Here is an 18,475-nt window from a genome sequence, read left to right as displayed (position 1 = left end):
CTCCTTCTCCCGTTTCCCCGTTAGCGGAGGCCGGGGCAGAGGCCGGAGCAGCGGCGGCCCCGCAGCATCCCGAGGTGCAGCATCTTCCCGGTCCCGCTCCGCTCCGGGTTTTTCTCGGCGCTCGCTCGCGCCGCCGCCGCCTCCGCGCGCGCCGCCGGCGCCGCCGCCTGGGCCAGGGGAGCCCGGGGGGGGGGGGGGAGCGGGAGCGCGCGCGGAAGGGAAGGGAAGGGAAGGGAAGGGAAGGGAAGGGAAGGGAAGGGAAGGGAAGGGAAGGGAAGGGAAGGGAAGGGAAGGGAAGGGAAGGGAAGGCGGGCGCGAGCCCCGTCCCCGCGCGGCCGCAGAGCGGAGCGACGCCGAGCTCTTGTTTACCAGCGCTCACTCTCCGTCGTGCACAGGGAGGCAGCGCGGAGGAGAAGGAGGAGGAGGATTGGTTGGGGGGGGGGAGCAGACGCGGCAGCAGAGCGCTGCGAACCCTGCTGCAAGCGAGCGGCGAATTAATCGGGAGGAGCAGCAGCGCAGCAGACCCTTCCCCCCCGTCTCCCTCCCCGCCCCGTTCCCTCCCCGGAGGAATTACAGACCCTTCGCAACAAGCTCCTGGGGTTTGACCTTCAGCAAACCGGATCGCCTTCCTCGCCCCCCGCAGCCCCCCCTGCTCACACACACACACCCCCACACCCCCACACCTCTCCCGGATCGCCCTCCCCCTGCCTTGGGCTGGGCAGCGCCGGGGGAAGGTTCGCAGCGCGCGCGCACCCAGAGGAGGAGGGAAAAGAGGAGGAAAGGGAGGAAAGGAAAAAAAAAAAAAAAAAAAAAAAAAAGGAAAAGGATTTACAAATTCGCTGGGTGGTTTTTGTTGTTGTTGTTGTTGTCGTCGTCCTCCTCCCCCCCGCCCCCGCCGCGATGGCAAGGCGGCTCGGAGGGATGCGAAGAGGAGAGCTGCGGGGGGAGGAGGCGGGGTGCTGAGCGCTCCGCTCGCCCCGCTGCTGCTGCTGCTGCTGCCGCTGCTGCTGCTTTGTGTGTGTGTCCTGGATTCGGCTTTTTTTTCTTTTTTTTTTTTCTTTCTTTCTTTTTTTTTTTTTTTTTCTTTTTTGGAGAAGGAGCTTGTGGCAGCCGCGCCGAGGAGAGGAAGAGGAGGAGTAGGGGGGAAGCCTTTTTAATTCATTTTCGACCCAAATTCTGCATTTCGAGCCTCTGCAGGCAGCCGGACTCGTGGTGGCGGCGGCGGTGTTGTTGTGGGTGGTGGTTGTGCGTGGGGTGTCCCCCCCAACCTTCCCGGCGGAGCGGGGAGCGGAGCCGCGGGGATCCCGCCGGGGCAGCCCCGTCCCCGCGCGGGGGGACGGCGGAGCTGTTGTTGTTTTGTAATAGGATTGTCTGGGTCGCGCCCCCCCCTTCCCCTCCCTCCGCGGCCCTCCCAGTTTTTGTGTCTCTGTGTGTGTGCGTGTGTGCGGTGTTTGAAAATGGAGGTTGAAGATGCCGACTGCCAGCCCCGATGTGCCTCGTGTTTGCGGCTCCTGTGCACGATGTACCACCGCAGCCAGCGCTGAGGGGAGACGGCGGCGCCCCCCGCCCGCCGCCCCGAGCCCGCCCCGCCGCCCCGGAGACAGCGTCGCCCCGGGGCTTCCATGCCTTGTTGTTGTTGCCGTTAATACATCGTGAATATCTGTGTATTTTTGGTGTGGTTGCTCCGGAAGATCAACACCCAGGGACCTCAACAACCCTCCGGTTTGCCGCTCCGAAGGGTCGTGTTTTTTTTTTTTTTTTTCCTTCATTTCTTGAGGCAACGTGGATTTATTTACCCTGCCCCGCCGCTCCTCCGCCGCTCGTTATTTTTAGAGGACGGGGAGAGGAAAGAAAGCGAACAATTTTGGACTTCTTTTTGCTTTGTTTTGTTTTCGGAAAGGGGGATTTTGTCCAATTAAAGAAAGAGGAATGAAGTCTGGCGCTGGAGGAGGGTCCCTCGCCGTCGTCTGGGGGTTCCTGCTCGTCTTCGCCGCACTTTGTCTGTGGCCAACAAATGGGGAAAGTGAGTACAGTGCGTGCCCGGGGGCGCGGCGAGGGACCCCGCGGTGAGGGAGCCCCCGAGTGAGGGCCTGCCGGAGAGGGGGCGAGGGCGGCGGCAGCCTGTGTGTGTCTGGGGGGGGCGTGAGGGGGTCCCTGCGTTTGTATGTGGGGGGCTCCCTGCGTGTGTTTTGGGGGGGGGGTATCCTGTGAACGTGCCTGTGTGTGTGTTTCTGTGGGTGTTGTGCGTGTATGTGAGGGGGGGTCCCTGTATGAATGTGTGTGAGTGGGCTGGTGATGGGGGGGCCTCCCTGCGTGTGTTTGGATGCGTGAGGGGCTCCCTGTGTTTGGGGGTGTGTGTGAGGGGCTCCCTGTGTGTGTGAGGGGGCTGCCGAAGGGGTTCCCTGTGTGTGTGAAAGGGTTCCCCGTGTGTGTGAGGGGGTTCCCTGTGCGAGGGGCTCCCTCGCCGTGTGTGTGTGTGCGTGAGGGACTTCCCTGCGTGTCTGGGCTGTGTGCGAGAGGCTCCCCGTCCTTTGGGGGGTTGTGAGGGGTCCCTGTTCGCACCGGGGTCCGTATGAGGGGCTCCCTGCCCGTGGCCGTGAGGGGGGCTCCCGGGGCTCGGGCCGTTTCCCGCCGCGGCGCCGAGCGGGTCTCGCCCCTGCCCGCGGGGCTCTGCGTGTTTTCCTCCTGTTACGCGTCTGCTCCTCGAGCACGTTTAACAGCCCAGGGCTGCGCGTCTCCCTCTCTGCCATGCTCGCCTTCCTTCCCGGGAGGCGGCTGCCTGGTTGTACACACGGGTCGGCAGCGCCGCAGCCCCGAGCCCGGCGGAGGGGGCCGTGCCCCTCCTTTGTGTCCCCCCCGAGCGCGGGGCAGCGCTCGGACGCCGCAGCCAGGGCTGCGAGCTGCGTAGTAAACACTCGCAGCCTGGGAAGGACTCCGCTCGCTTTCCCCGCATGGAAGGAGCTTGATCTCTGTCAATATTTAGAGGCTGTATGCAGTAACCTGCCGTAGTGAGTGAGGAATTCCTGGAAATGAACGCCTTGCCTTTTATTGCCGCTTTACCGCCAAGGAGGGGTTCCACTCGCTGTGCGCGGGGTGCGGAATTACGGCGGCATCCCGCAATCTAAAGGTCACAGCCTGCCGTTAATTAAAAAAAAAATAAAATTAATTCGCGCATTGACGCTTTACGTTTGTGGTTAAATAGAAAGGTCTGATGGCCGAACGAGCTGCGATCTTAGGGGGGATGCATTTTTCTAAGCGGCCGTGTTGCACCCAGCGCCGAGGCTGGAGCAGCGTGCGAGCCGCTTCCCCGGGAACACCGGGAGAACGCGGATCGCGGCGCGGGGCCCGGCTCCCTCCTGCCGCGGATCCTCAGCCCATCCCCGCGGCCGCCCGCCTCGCTCGGGAGCTGCCTGAGCCCCGACTTTGTTTTTGTGCGTTTCCAACCTGTGATTGTGTTGCAGTGCCCGCCCCTCTCGGGCGCAGGGGGAATCGAGGGGGCAGGGAGGGCTGCGCTGCCATTGATTACACTGCAATCATCGCCGGATTAATCCCGGGGCTGATCGGTTTTCTCCTGGTATGTCGGGCTCACGCTGGATTGAGGATCTCTTGCATGAAATTAGCCTTCCCTTGTTTCCTGGAGTATCTTTGTAGACGGAGAGATGGTAAATGTGCCTTGGAGCCCAACCATTTTAAACAGTGCTCCCTCTCCTTCAGCGTCTGCAGAAACAGGGATGTTCCTGTACTGCATCCTGATGCTTTAATTTCTTCTGCCGTGTGTTTTCCAATACACTCCAGGAGCTGTTGTTGTGTGCCTCTCCCTTTCAGAAAGACACGCGTTGTTGGAGGGGAGGAACGAGGAGATCAAATTTCTCCATTTTAAATGTAAAGGGAAAGAATTTAGGAGGCAGGAGGGCTTTTCTAAAAGTAGTGGTTTCAGATTGAAAAGAAAGGGAAGTTCTTTGGATGCACTGGCAGTGAGGCTAAGTACACAAAAAAAAGATAAGTGAGCAAAGAAGCACATAGACAAGCCTGTAATGCGTGTTGAGTAATAATTATGTTTCGTTAGGCAGTAAATGCCTGTTAACTCCTTTCAAATTAAGGCCCAGTTTAGGCTTTTGGGCCAGCCAGGGCTGGAGAGCTGCAGTCTTACTTTCATGAGTTGAACTTTTTGACTAAAGCTGTTTTCAAGAGGGAAGATTAATCTTTAAGTTTGAAAACAAAACCCCCGTGCCCTTCTTCAGGGAAGGGCTTACAAAGGATCCAGTAGCGTGGAGAAACAGAGCGGGAGGAGGAGGAGATGTGGTGCATTCTTTAACTGCTAGGATACACACTTAGAATTGTTTTCCTTGTCTTACCTGGTACAAAGTACCATGAAATAAAAATGCTCCCCCAGCTCTGGCAATGAAGTAATGCAGGAAGAGTATGTTAGGATTTTAGGTTCTAGTCCTCTGAAGTGTTTGTGGTTACCACTTACCTAAAATGAGCATCCTGAATGAAATATCTTCTGAAGAAGATCCAGGCATTTAAATATGGGAAGATAGGCTGAAAAACTTGTCTTAGCTGAATACTGCCTCTAATCGATTGTCTTTGTAGTTTACAGTTTAATAGCCTTTGTTTTCACGAGTTATTGCTGAAAGAATTTTGCTGTTAGGGGGAAAAATGATCTCCAGAGCAGATGTTTTACATCTCTTCATATTCTTCTCTCTCCCCACAATAGTGGAAGGAAGATTAATCTTAATTTTTATTTGTTTTTCATATATACTGTGTCATAGCTAAAAGGCACTTCCATTTTCGGTCAAACAAGCAAGGCATTCCTAAATAGGAATACAAAGGAGTTACAACTGGAGGGGAGAGACCCATCCCTTTAATGCTAAATTATATAAAATGTGTGTGTAGTTATGTGACAGAAACCTCTTTAAAATGCAGGTAGCTTCTGTGGAGAGCTTCTGATTCAGAAAAAGTCATTTAAAAATGCTGAGAGTTCCCTGAGATTGTGTTAGAACGGCACAAAAATGGAAATGAGAAGACCTTCCATTAAGCTGGAGTTTGTGGTGCTGTACCCGTGCGTTTGATGTGTAAAGCTACAACTGTTGGAGGCTGTGTGATGCTGGGGGTGGGTTTAGGATGAGGCATAAACACGATGTTTTCTTCCTTTTCTCCCTAGAGCATGATGAGGGTTTTGATTTTCAGCCTTCTGTGTGTTTACAGAGGGAATGTCATGGAGGGAATGGGTTAAACACTCAGAAAGAAAATAATAGTTTTAAGTGTGATAATACTTCAGATAGATGGATATCTTGATGGGTCTGCTCATGTTAGCACCGAGCTTTTGTTTGTCTATCCAGGCTGGATGTTGTGTTTCTGATAATGAGCAGTAGCTCATGCTGATGCTTAATCTCTCTCCCAGGTTGCTTAGTAAAGCCCTCATGACCTGCTGAGTGTCAGTGTTACACACACCTCGCTTTTTGCATCAGCATTTTCCTGTACACCCAGTGGTTAGGGAGTGCTGGTAACTGGGAGTTGGATAATTCCTGCTGTAATTGAGGCTGTGAGTAGAAAACGCCAGAGCATTTCAGTGAGGAATTGGCATCAGGGGGATTCAGCAGAGAGGGGAGAGGGGGAAGTGTGCAGGGAGTGATGGTGCCTGCAGTCTGGGGTAAGGAGAGTGAGCCAGGCAGTACTTGGACCTTTTTTTGATTGGGTTGGGTTGGACTTCTGGTTTGCAAACCAGAACTGGAGCAAAGGCTTGTGTGAGTCAGAAACTGAGAGGGTTAGGAAATGGAAGGGACTTAGCTAATATCAGGCAAAATGTGTTGAACGTGAGGAAGCTGAGGGATGGGTGTGGAAAAAGGGTGTGTTGGAAGTTTCAGTGTTGAACCAACATTTGAGAGAGAAACACTGGGGGGGTTTTGTGTGTGTAAAGTGAAGAAAATTTAGCTTAGTTTTTATGTTCTGAGAAGTGAGGGAAGGAAGGGGCTGCCGAGAGCAAGAAGACAGATCAATTAGATTGACTTCAGCACAACAGAAGACATGATTTATTTGGTTTAATAGGGAAATTGCTCAGATATGATCAACTACTGTGTTAATTTTCATGTCAGCTTTTCCCTGACGTGTTTTTCCTCCAAACTAATTCTAGGGTATAGTTAAAGCACACGCCAGTGATGCTGAAATTGTTTTCATCTTAAAAGATACACGCAAAATCTAATGTTAAAGAGCATCCACGTGATGATTTTTTGAATCTGTCTTCATTGGTAAATAATTAATTTCTATCAGTATGTGTTACCATGGGAAAAGTTGTTTCAAATCCTGTTTAATTTTCTGCTAAACTGGCAATTTACTAAGGAGGTCTTGGAGGAGAATTTTTTTTTAACGTCTAACATTTAAAATTAAAATCCATTTCACGGCTGAAACTATTAGCTTTAAAGGATAATTTCAGTTCATGTTTAACTAATGCCTTTTCTCTTCCCCGGTAATTTTTGTTTTCTTTTTACTCTGAGGTAGATTTTACCAGTGATCACTGGAACGATTATCTCAGTGAGAGCAGAAGAAGCAGTTTTGTTAAATGATTAATTATATTGTGTGTATATTCCATCTGTGTGAATTGTGAGCTACCACAAACTTCATTGTAGGGAAGTTTGTTTATGGTCCTGAACTTAGAGAGAGAGAGAGGCAATAACACATGCAGGAAACCTGTTTTTCTCACACTGGATGTTAACTTTGTGATCCCACACAGCAAACAACTTATCTAGCTCATCATCTGTAATGGCTCTGAAGTTCATAACTTACAAAATGTGCTGAATTAAATTATTTTTAAGAAGTTAATGTATTTATCTGAGTTATCTGTAGTTAAATTAATAAACTTCATGAGCATTATTGTACTCGAAAAGTTGATGGCAGCTGAAAAAATGTCTGGAACTTTGGTTTATGAAATTAAATACATTCTTACTTGGATCTCAGTGTAAAGCTTTCACATTTGGAAATGCTTTCGGATGTTATCAAGTAGCAGCTGTTTTTTATTTATGTGTGATTGTGTACATAGGAATGGGTAAACTGCAGTTTATTGTTGAAAACTATTGTGGATGCTAAATTTAAAAAAAAAGGCTGCAGTTTAAGTAATTGTCTCGGGAGTCTCATAATTAAAGTTGTTGCAGATTTGTAGTTGCAGTTTAATTTGGATTTTCCTGACAGAGCTGAGCTTTTAAGGTTTCTGGGCTTTGGTGCTAATGGAACGTGCTGCTTTTAAGAGTTTGTGTGCAGAAAGACTTTGGGAATGCAGTGATGTGTTTGAAAGGTAGAAATACTGTTTTAGTATTTTGATCTATTTGACATGTATAATTTTTCTATCACTGTAAATTGTATAGACAGCTTCTTTGTGTAGGTTAGTTGGATTAGTTTTTATGATTTATGAAAGCCACTTTAAAAAGAATAGTTTCTTTTTTATTGTACAAAAGCAGAACTCAACAAACAGCAGTTGATGAAGACACATTGGTGGTTGTTAGCCAGCCTGTCTTGTGTGTGGTTTTTTGGGCTGCTTTTTTTCCCTGTTAGCCAAGTCATGACAGGTACAATCTGGACTGATTTCTGGAGTACTATATTTGTCTTTTTTTGTGTCCAGAACTGTCTGAGAGAAACTTTGAGAACAGGCAAACGATCAGCAGCACACAGTGTTCATTCATATGTTTCTGTGCTCTGCAAACAGCTGTACCGAGTCCTCAAGCTCAGAGATGGATTCTGGTTCCTTTAGACAGGACTTACTGGTTTTGCTCATTAAGTTTGATAACAGTTTGACTTATTAATTAACGAAGGAGATGCATTCTGGCAAACCCGGGTGTGTTGTGAAGGTTTAACTCACCCTTATCACTGAAAGTTTTGCTTTCTAGCCTTTGCAAATGCAAAACATGAGCCATTCCCTTAGGATATCTTGCAAGACACCAATTAACTTCTTCGGTGTTGATATCCTCAGGAAGTTGCTGTTGTGGCACGAGATGGTTTAAAATGTGCTGAAAAGCAAAATTGTTGTTTATTTACAGATTGATTTGCATATGACTCCTAAACTTTAATGTAACAGAATTTTATTTATTTATTTATTTTGGAATATTCAGACCTGTACATTTCCAGTTAGTCTGTTTCTTTCTTGGTAAACTTGATGGTATGAGCAGAAACAAACATTTGTATATTTCAGCGACTTCCCAGAGAGTTTTTTCAATGAGACTGTTTTCTTTGATCTGTCTGAGGAGAATGGATCTCTCACCCTGTTAAAGTACTAAATTTATTCCTTCAGAGGACCAAATCCACCAGTAAATTATTGGGTAGAATATCAAATGCAGATTTTTCAGCAGCACAAAGTAATTTTAATAATAAGTTAGAGCAGTAGTTCCCACTGTCACTGAAGTGCTGACCAGGTTGGGTTTTAAGACTGTATTTCGCTGTTGACCTCAAAAAAGTGTACGTGATACAAATAAATCTTTTAAAGCAGGAAATAGTCATACTGCACGCGTATGTGCTTTGCCACCATGGTTTATAAGTTTGGTGTGTGTGTCCTGCTTTGGTGAATCCTTGGTTTGTGAAGATGTGTTTGGGGCAGGTCCCCTGGCCGAATGAGTTTGTTTGCCTGTGTTGCCAGCGAGGCACGTTGCTGCAATAGCTCTGTGACCGGTCAGGGAATGTTATCTCCAGCCCCTTATTGGTGCCATTACATGCTGTAAAGATAGCTCTGTTTACTTGGAAGTGTGAGCATCAACTGATCAAAACACTTTCTCTTTACAGGTGGGCTTTTTTTGGAGTTCTTTGTTGAACATCTCTTCTGCCTGTGCTGGGAGCAGTGTCTGAAAGTGACAATATCAGGCAGATGCAGGAAATATTAAGAGTTTTTAATGACAGAGGCAAACTTTACGCGAGTGGTTATCCCCTGCTGTTGAATTGGTGATGGGTCATTTTTACTGACTGTTTCCAGCAGCTTTGTAGTTTTTTCCTTTAATATGAACAATTTGCAAATTATTACACTACTCATTTAAGTGAGCTCCTTACACAATACTGTTCAAACAGCAGAAGGTTTGATTGGAGGCAGGGAAGAAGAATTTTTTGAAGTTCAGAATGCATGAAATGAATACATGCTGAAGTAGTCAAAGATCTCTTGTACTTTATCAGAGAGCAGTCTGCTTGAATGAAAGGTACTGTACCTGCTGTTAAGTTTATAAACTTGGTTTATACAGATTACTTTTTAAATTATTCATGATGCTATGTTACAAGTATATCTGACAGGTTTAAAATAAATGGCTTGATGGTAAGAGGGAGCATGCATAAATTAGAGCTGGGATAATGTGCTCTTTGAAGTATCTCTCCCATTTGTTACTCCTGGAATACAGTAGGTAACTGCAGCTGAGTGTGTGATTCTCAAGTGAGAGTACATCATTATCTTCAAACCGTGGTGTAGTGGCAGTTCTTGTGTAAGACAGATGAGACAAAGCTGCAGGGAGGACCAAGGTGCTCGCTTTGTTTTTAGTTACAGACACATTTCTGCTGAAACAGGGAGAGCATTTATGGGATGAAAAGTTTAAGCACAGCAGTTGAAAGGGTCTGCTGATTGCTGTGTGTTGCCGAGGTTAGGGTGGCATCGCTTTATTTACTCTTCTCTGGTAACGTTGCTGTGGGTTTGTAAGAGCTGTTCTAGCAAGGTGCTCGTACTTAGCGGGACGTGATGTCTGATTTGCATATGGATCGTGGTGCTCGGCTTGAGAAGTCTTCTAGGAAAGGTTTGCAAGAGCTGAGCCATTGTGTTTGGAGAGCGTTGTTGGTGGGGAAAGAGAATTCCAGGTCTCTTGGATGCAGAAACGGCTTCCCCAAACATAAATTGACTCAGTGCTGATTTTACTGATTCTGTAGACAGGCAGCTCATTATATTTGAGAAGCAAGCTCCCGCAGGAATTTATGGGATAGGGAAAAAAGCCCCCATAATGATGTGTGATAGAGCAGCCATAAAAATGATTGCAGGATTTTCTGAAAGTGGAAGGTCTTCTTGTAGACAGGGATAGTTCAAATCTGAAGCCTTAGTTAAAGGGATACAGCATTTTGGAGAAAGATCTGGTGACAGCTGCCCCTGGAAAGTGTCTATAACCAACTTCTTACAAGAGAATTGGCTTGTGCTTGCAGGGAAGGGCTTTATCCTGGATCTTGCTGGGCTGCTTTCCTTATTATTTCCATTGGCTTCAGTTTGGAGTTGTCTCCACATTTTGACCTTCTACAAGTAGTACTTTTTACTTCCCTGCTGCTCTTCTCACATCCCCTTGGTATGTCTGTGTGAGAGTAGCCTTGAAAGGTTTGCAGAGTGCGCTCTGTTCACGTTGGGCAGGGAGTGAGGAACCAGCCCTGCACGGTAGGAACGGACACGTGTTTGCTCAGCTCAGCTGACCTCGGAGTAACACTTGGCTGAAGTGTGAAGAGTTGAAATGGCAATGGAAATTCCTTGTTTGCCCTGTCCCTGTGCTCTGCCAGGGCAGAAATTAGTTTTATTGTGTTCTTTTTTTTTCTCTTTTCTGAGACTTTTGATGTGTAGTTCAGTTGTTGTTTTCCTTAGTCAAATTCAATGTGTCCCACTGGGGATTTGGTTTGTTCTCCAGAACACTGCTGAACTTAAATAGCGTGGATTGGGTTTTTTAAGCTTTCAGGTAGTTCTACCTTTCTTTTGGCTGAGAACCAGCTTTAGAGAGACTCAGCAGCGTGATGAGACAAACTTTTAAGAGTTCAGAGTTCCACTGGATAGAAGGAGGAGCCCACTGGAATTGTGATGGAGCCCAACTTCCACTGCTGGATTAGCTGTTGCTTCTCTGGGGTTGTTCTAAACCCCAGCAGGATGAAGCAGCTTGTGGTGCTGTACTGGCTGCAGTTAACATCATCTTTCAGTTCATTGAGGCTGAAGCTTTTGTCATGTTGTTCGTTGTGAGATGGATGTAAATTTATCGGTCCTTTGCAAACACTGTGTCTCCTGTGATGTCTGGAATGAGTGAATATCCATCTGTGCTCAGAGACAGATGTAAAGTTACTGTTACTCTGTTCACTTTGCTCCTCTTCCTCAGACCTGAGAGATGGGAGACTGGGGCAAGTTGAAGACCAGTAGGATGTGTGACCACTTGTATGTGGAGGAGGATGCAAAAAGTCTAAGGATCTGTTGTGTCCTGTTGCTTGTGCACCTTGGATGTGGAGATTTTGTGTTACTAAGTGATGTTGGTATTCCCAGCAGCTACACCCTTGGTGGAGCTGGGGTCTCTGCAGTTGTCCCTGTAGAAAAGAGTAGCAATGGGGCGAAGAAGAAAAGCAAGTTTGTTATTTCAAACTTGAGACTTGGCTTGGTTAGAGACTGACTTGAGCCTGCCAGGGTCCTGCCTGGGAGTGACTGAAGGTTTGTTTGTTTCTTTTTTTTTTTGTGTGACTGCTAATAAAATGTTTATATTTTTGTCACATTGGAGTAGGCTGACTACGTGGACAAATATTTTCATTTATACTGTCTCAACAAGAGGCATAACATACATACTGAATGTTCACGTTCTGGTGTGAGGTCTCTTTTAAGATTCAAGCTTAGATATTCTTAGGTGGGTTGTGGTTCTGAAGTGGCCAGTGAAGGAGCAAAGGCCCTTCCAAGTCAGTGCAGTTGTTGTCCTGCAGGAATCAGGCAGAGAAGCGCAGTGGAGTGTGTGTGCCGGAGGTTCTGGGCTGCAGCACAGCACACATGAAACACACATCTGTTTGTACACGGGCTGTGCAGCTCTTCGGGTAGTTCATTGTTTAAATAAACATGTTGCATTAGCTGTGAGGCTTCGGTGCCAAATGCCCACTGATGAGATGTATGAGGATTTTGTTGTTCCCAAGCCACACTGAGGAGCACAACAGCTTTATAATTCAACACGTTTGAGGAAGATTACAGAAAGAATTTGGGGTGGATCGAAATCAGCACTTCAAAAGCGACAGCTTTAGAGTAACTCCGCTACAGCACAGAGCAGCCCATGGAAAATCACTGTCATCTTAACAGATGCAGTGTTATTTTGGAGATTCCACTGTATAAATACATGGACTGTGGTTAAATTGTGATGGCAACAGATGCAATCTCAGTTCTCGATTCTTTCATCTCCTTAATATTTAAAAATACCCCACAAAGTGAAAAAAAACCCCAACCAACATCAAGGCTGAAAATACTCCTGTAAATCGCTGGGGCTGTACCTTTAGGGCCCGATGTCATTTTGGGTGCATCACTGTGGATGAGACTTGGGGAGGGTAAATGCTCATCTCTGTGAGGGAGCTGCAAATGCTGCTACTCACGATTTATTGTGCCATTTGCATATGAATGGAATTATTCAGCTCTACTTAAGAAATGTCAGCGAGATTGAAGTCAGAGTTGGTTAACCTGGCAAAAAGATATTTCCAGTATTTTTCATGAAAGAAAGTGATAGTGTGTAGACAAGGATTACACATTCCTCTGGCTAAGCCAACACTGTCTGAGGATTTTCTTGGTGTCTTTGTAGTTGATATCAGTGACTTTATTTTTAAATTTGTCTGTAATACATTGCAGTGTTGAAGGGAAAGAGAGTTGGAATGTGGGAATCAGATGCTGTATCACAATGCTGCATAGTTGTGTTCACATTTGGGTTTTTTTTCCATATTTGATTTTGTTTAAATACTGATTTGAAAAGTATAAATTCAGAGTAAGGGTCTTCCTTTTAACAAAGAGCAAATAAAGCATAGCAAGATGTTGCTCCCAGTGCATTCACCTTTATCCATCCACTAGTTGGATAGAAAAGCCTCAAGTTAAATACTGTAATTTTAAATACTGGATTTTAAAAGGAACGAGATCATTTGTGTGAGCATTGGTAGTCATGCATGCTAAAATAGGGAGTGATCACATCTCGTGCTTCAGGAGCTGCCAGCATTGAAGAAATTGTATTCCTCCTCCGGGTGTGTGTATTTCCCTCCCCATTTGTAAAATACAGAAAGTGCTGTCCTTGGGGGGGTGGTTAAAGGCTTCCTTTCTGCTGCAGGGACGTGACTTGGGATGCTCCTGAGGCTCTGTCATCCAGGTGACAGCACTTTCACTGGGAGCTGCTCCTTGCCAGGCGTTCTCTGACTATACTCTGAACAGAAGTGTGAGGATGGGGGTGTTGGCATCAGCTGACTGATAAGGAGATAGTATATTACACTAAAAATACACCCAGGTCTTCACAGGCAACTGTGAACATTACCTGGTGTCATGTGCAGCAAGAATGAAACAGAAGTTGAGGTGGGTTGAGCGTGGCTCGGCCTCGCTGCAAGGATGTGCTGGGATGCTCTCTGTTCATTCCAGGGGATTTCTCTTCCTTTAGGAGCAGAAGTGTGCAGCTCTTCAGTGTTTCCTGCTTGCTGCACGTGTGGCCACAGCCCTTGTTCACTGCAGGACCGAAACTCTGCTCTGAGCTCAGCAGGACTGTCCCTGCTCCCAGTGTCTCGTGCCTCGAGTTCGTGTTCAGTGCCATTGCAGCTTCTCCCAGAGCTGCTGGCATGGGAGGAGGTGAATCCTGTTTCATGGGGAGAAGGGGAGAGTGAAGGGGCTGAGGATGCAATTGCCATGTCATGTTTACTGATTTTTGCAGGGGGAGGGAGGGATGCTCCATTTGGGATGTCTGCACACCCTGGCTGTGTGCATTCCCCTCTGTTCCCATGGAAGTGCCCTGTGAGAGGCCAGGGGGATGGAATCGTGTGGCTCTGCAACCTTCTGGTGAAAATGTTGTGAATTTTGGTCCAGTTTGTCCTGCAAAGTTTATTTCTTCCTTAGTATGAAGGCCTCAGAGCATTACTAGTATGTATTTTTTTTCCCCTTATTGAGATAAAGTAAATGGTTTTCATAGTGACTTATAACAGCAGGCAGGAAGAGCTCGCTCTGAATACAGTTTTAATCTCATTTTGCATATTTTTAGTTGGATTTTTTTAATGACTGACAGCTGTTAGAACTCTGATTCACAAACAACCATTTTTGAAAGTACAGACCTTTTTGCTAGTGAATAGCAATGTGTTTCTACAAATTCATGTAAATAATTAGATGCCTTGGATGCATTGGCTCAGATCCTTAATTTTCACATTTTTAAGTGACAAAATGGCAAATGATGTATTTTCTGGTAGATTACTTCTCATTTGTGGTTTTTTTTTTTTATTTGGATGGAAAATGGAATTTTAATTGAAATGCAGAAGATCTGGGTTTTGAGACTTAATTAAAACTCCAAGTGTGAAGGAGAGGCATGATTAAAATAAAATAAACAGAGAAAATAGTTTGTCATTGTTTCTCAAAAGTTTAGAGTTCATAGATCTTGCCCACTGACTACAGAAACCTACAGGTTTCTGTGCAGGGAGTCCTTTTTAATTTGGGATTAAGAGCTTGTTGAACTGAACCACTGGAGTAAACTGAAATGAGGCACTGCAGAAATAGCTGTTGAAGGTAAAAGCTCTCTGAGCATTTCATCAAAGGGTGGCTCCAAGAGAGCGCTGAACAGCAAATTCACCAGTCCCAACTTTTTTTTTGGTGTAAATTATATGCTTACTATTTTTATTTTATTTAAATTACAGTAGGCATTTGCCCTAATATATGCTGTTACAGTTTCATGTTAGATTTGTAATTAAGTTTATTTTTAGAAGAATGCATTTAAGTGGTTTATATAAAATGATTTTCTATTTTTGTAAATGAAATAATTGTTTTTTATTGACTTTCGATTTCATGCAAATGTGGGGGTTTTTTTTGGCTTGGAAGTTGTGTAAGCAGAAAGAAATTAATGATTTGAGAGTGTTTTCATAATATGAAGAATAGAAGATTCGTTGTCAGTGGCTGGGGACACTGATGGGCAGAGTTAACTCTTATTTAGACACGTTCAAATTGAGCAATGGATGGATGTTGGAGGGTGTGGTACAGTTGGTTTATATAATAATTTTTCCCATTGATTATTTTTCCTGGTTAAGTTGAGAAAGACACACTGCGACTGCATTTGGGATCTGACGCAGAACCGTCAGAATGTCGCAATCCCAAAAATTTCGCAATCCGGGGCAAATCTGATGGACAAGTGAGTGTTAATTGTGAGTGAGCCAGATTTGCTATTTTTAATTTGGCCTCGCTATCACGTCTCTTCACAGATGAATTCAAAGGCTACAGGGAGTTGAATGATGAGTCACTATTGAGTTAGTAAAATCACAATTGATCTCCATTTCCTGTTGATTCCAAAATTACTGAAGTGTGAAAGCTGAGAGTGACTGATCACTTCTTGGAGGGGAGTTGGAGGGTGGAATGTGGAAGTGACTCTCTCTGAAGTAACTCAACGCTGCCCTGGGTGTCGGGACAGGGATGTCTGCAGTGAGAACAGGTGTGTGTGTGTGTGATGGTCTGGCCGGCTGGGTTACCTCCGAGGAATGATAATCCGCGCCCTAAAACACGCTCGCCCCGCAGCCAGGTGGGGGAAGAGGTGTCTGAAGTGGCTAATGATAGAAGCTGCAGATTAAAGTTTTCGTGAGTCTCCTCGGTACTGGAGTTCTTTGTCACTGACCTGTGTTTCTGTTGCTTGGCTCAGACCATCCATTCCCCCATGAAATCCCCGTGCTCCCAGTGCCGTTGCTGTGGCAGTGCCCTGCTCCTCTGCAGCGAGGCACAGTGGCAGAGGAGGGATGCAGGGGCAGCAGTGGGGTGGGACACAGAACATTTTGTGTGTCTGTTGTTGTTTGCAATTGCCTTTTGATGGATGGCAAATCATCTGTCATTCTGCAGCTTTGTTCTTTTCTTGTGATGGAAATGCTCTTTTGACAGATACTAATTAGAAACTCTGTGATAAGTGCAGGTAAGATTTAAAATTTCTTTTTTTTTCCTTCGTAGAATTTACTGTTAGCAAAACCTTTTTTTTTCTTTGGTTAGGAACTATTAAGTCACATTACTAGACTCTGCCCACGTTGCATATGTGAGAGTAAATTCTGCTGAAAGGGGATTTGTTGGGAGAAATTAAAGGGAGGATGTACACTGTTCTGAGTTATACTGGAAGCAAGCTATAAAGAAGCCTTGAATTATCACTTCAGGAAGAGAGAACTTAGTTTAGCTCCCTGAAGGACTAAGAGGAGGTGGGAGGATGCTCCTCAGCTGCATCCCTCACAAAATTCTGATTTTAAAGAATTTTTCTGAAGAGGTATTCTCAAAGGGAAAGTAACAACCTGTGTTCTGCCTAACTTTTCAGACGGTCTTTGAACCATTGAAACTTGTCCTGGCTCTACACTCTGATATACTGTGTTAAAACAGAAATAAAGAACCAAGAGAAGAAGAAATATACCTTTTCCTTGGAAAGCATGTACGAGTTTTCCTCAATGTTTTCATAATTAGGATTGTAGAAAACTGGGAGTGGGGGGAGAAAGGGATGGCTGAGCCCTGCTGTCTGAGAACAACTCAGTTTTTGAATTTGTAAACAAAACAGGAAAAAAAGTCCTGCCGGCTTCCTGACAGGCAGGGTGTGCGGTTTTCAGTCAGAGGAGCTGATTCAGTTGGTCTGGCTTTTGCAAGGGAACAACGAGAGGAATAAATTGCTCTGAGAGGGTGTAAAGAACTTTTCTTTCCTCTAGAAAAAGTTGAGCAAACATGGAGCACTGAGTTGCATGGTTGAAATTTGGTGAGGCGTGGAAAGGGCACTGGTTTTCAGCAAAGTATGATGTTTGTTCAGGGTGTTGTGAATTCAGGAGTAAGAGTTGCCACACTTTAAAGACACCTCTCAGTCGAACTGAGGTTTAAAGGAGCTGCAAGAAGCTTTATGAGGAGTGATCTTGGCAGTTCTCAATGCTGCTGCTTGCAGAGGATCTTCAAATACTTACAGCCACACCTTGATACCTTATATCTTGCCTTGTAGGATCTCTGTTGATGTGCCCACTACACGAGCACTTTGTTAAGACCAATTAAACGTATAATATTTTTATAATACTTGTGTTTTGGAAAAATCAATATGACCAGTTTCCCTTTGAAATGACAAGAAGCCTGTTGTGCTGACAGAGTAGAATGCATTAGGAAGTGGTGCTTTGTATCCTCTCAAGAGTAATGTGCTCTTGTTTTCTCTTAATCAGCAGGATGTTCTCCTGTATGTCAGATGTCTTAGTTGTTTTTGTGATCTCTATCAGAGAAGAGTGAGGGGGGAAAATGTCAGAGGAGCAGGACAGGTTTAAAAGCTTTATAGCAGAGAAAGCCTGCAGCTCTGCATTTCTGTTTAAGTAAAAGTGGTAATCGCCACCTTAGGGTTGGACACTTCGTGTTTATGTTTGTGCTTTAAACAATAAATAAAAGAACAACTTGCCCTTCAGAAGAACATAATTCATAGCCTGTTGAAATACTCTGGAGCACAAGGGATGTAATTAACCCTTTTCCCTTTAGCATGGTTGTGTTTCAGAAGCAAGATGTCTAACACATTATTTGCCAGTTCACTGAAGTAAGGATTTTTCAGGTTGATTATCTGAAAATCAGATTTCTTCTTCCTACCTCCATTGCCTTCCCCTCCTTCCCTATTTTCTGAGCTGCAGTTTCCACATTTGTAATAGGTCTAGTAGTGGTTGCCTTTTTTTAAGAAAAAAAACCACCAAACTTCAAAGTAGCCATTGAGAAGGAAAGCTTATTTCCCATCACTCTTGCTCAAGGCTATAGAGAATAGATCTTGGAAGTTCAGACACTTGTCCAGGCTCTTCAGAGGAATTTTTAAGAGATGCTTTTGATGCAGCGAAGGAAGAGCGAAGACTTGAAAGGACTGACAGCACAACCAGGATTTGGCTCAATGCATGAACAAAACCTATTCCCGTGATCCTTGAATATTTTGCTTTACTGATCAGGTCTTGGGTAGCACAAATCAATTCTTAACTATTCCCTCAGATAGTTTTGGTGTGATTCAGTCAAAACGGGCTGAAATAAGACAGAACCTGAAGTGCTTCCAACTCTTTTTTTCCCATCTTGACTCTCCTTGAGGTATGTGAATTAGTGTGAGAAAGTGTCTGTAGCTCCCACCGGGTCAAATGGAGGTTGAGATAAAAATACTCGTCTCTGTATGTATTGTAATATTGATCGTGGTGTGGTAAATAATTCCTTGGCAGCCGGATTGCCAAGTCTGATGTTTTACACTTCATTTGTAAGTTCTGTTGCAGTCTTGCTTCTGGCTCTGTGCTCAGACCTGCTTTTTGTTCTGTGATGGATATCTGCTTCATTACTTCCTTTTGACCAGCCTTTCCTTTCTGATAAACCATCATCCTTTGGATTGGTTTAGCTGCCTGGAGCTCCCAGGGTCTGTTAGTCACAGTATTCTCTTTTTGTTGTGACATTTTAATAAATTAACGGTCTCCATGAAGACTCATTCCTGTTTCTCGCCTCTCCGGCATGGGTGTGCACCAGTTCACACCAAAACAAAGATTGCTTCCCAGTCTCTTTCTTTGAATTTCTTTGTTTTTATCTGTTCCATTGTACACATCTTCA

General features: G+C 45.4%; 1 protein-coding gene across 2 annotated transcripts in view; it reads left to right on the top strand.

Annotated features, from left to right (window-relative positions):
* Window positions 1-1,857: 1,857 nt before the first annotated feature.
* IGF1R (insulin like growth factor 1 receptor) overlaps window positions 1,858-18,475 on the top strand; it is a 169,362-nt gene continuing 152,744 nt past the window's right edge. The window contains exon 1 of one of the 2 annotated variants that reach the window (XM_038147016.1): window positions 1,858-2,023. In XM_038147016.1, the coding sequence (XP_038002944.1) occupies window positions 1,930-2,023 (94 nt within the window). In that variant the 5' untranslated portion in view covers window positions 1,858-1,929. The remainder of the gene's footprint in view (window positions 2,024-18,475) is intronic. The other variant, XM_038147017.1, reaches the window with a different exon arrangement.

This window comes from Motacilla alba, chromosome 10 (assembly GCF_015832195.1).
Source record: "Motacilla alba alba isolate MOTALB_02 chromosome 10, Motacilla_alba_V1.0_pri, whole genome shotgun sequence".
Lineage (NCBI taxonomy): Eukaryota > Metazoa > Chordata > Aves > Passeriformes > Motacillidae > Motacilla > Motacilla alba.
Note: the sequence above shows the minus strand (reverse complement) of the source record. Positions and strands in the feature narration are given on the sequence as shown.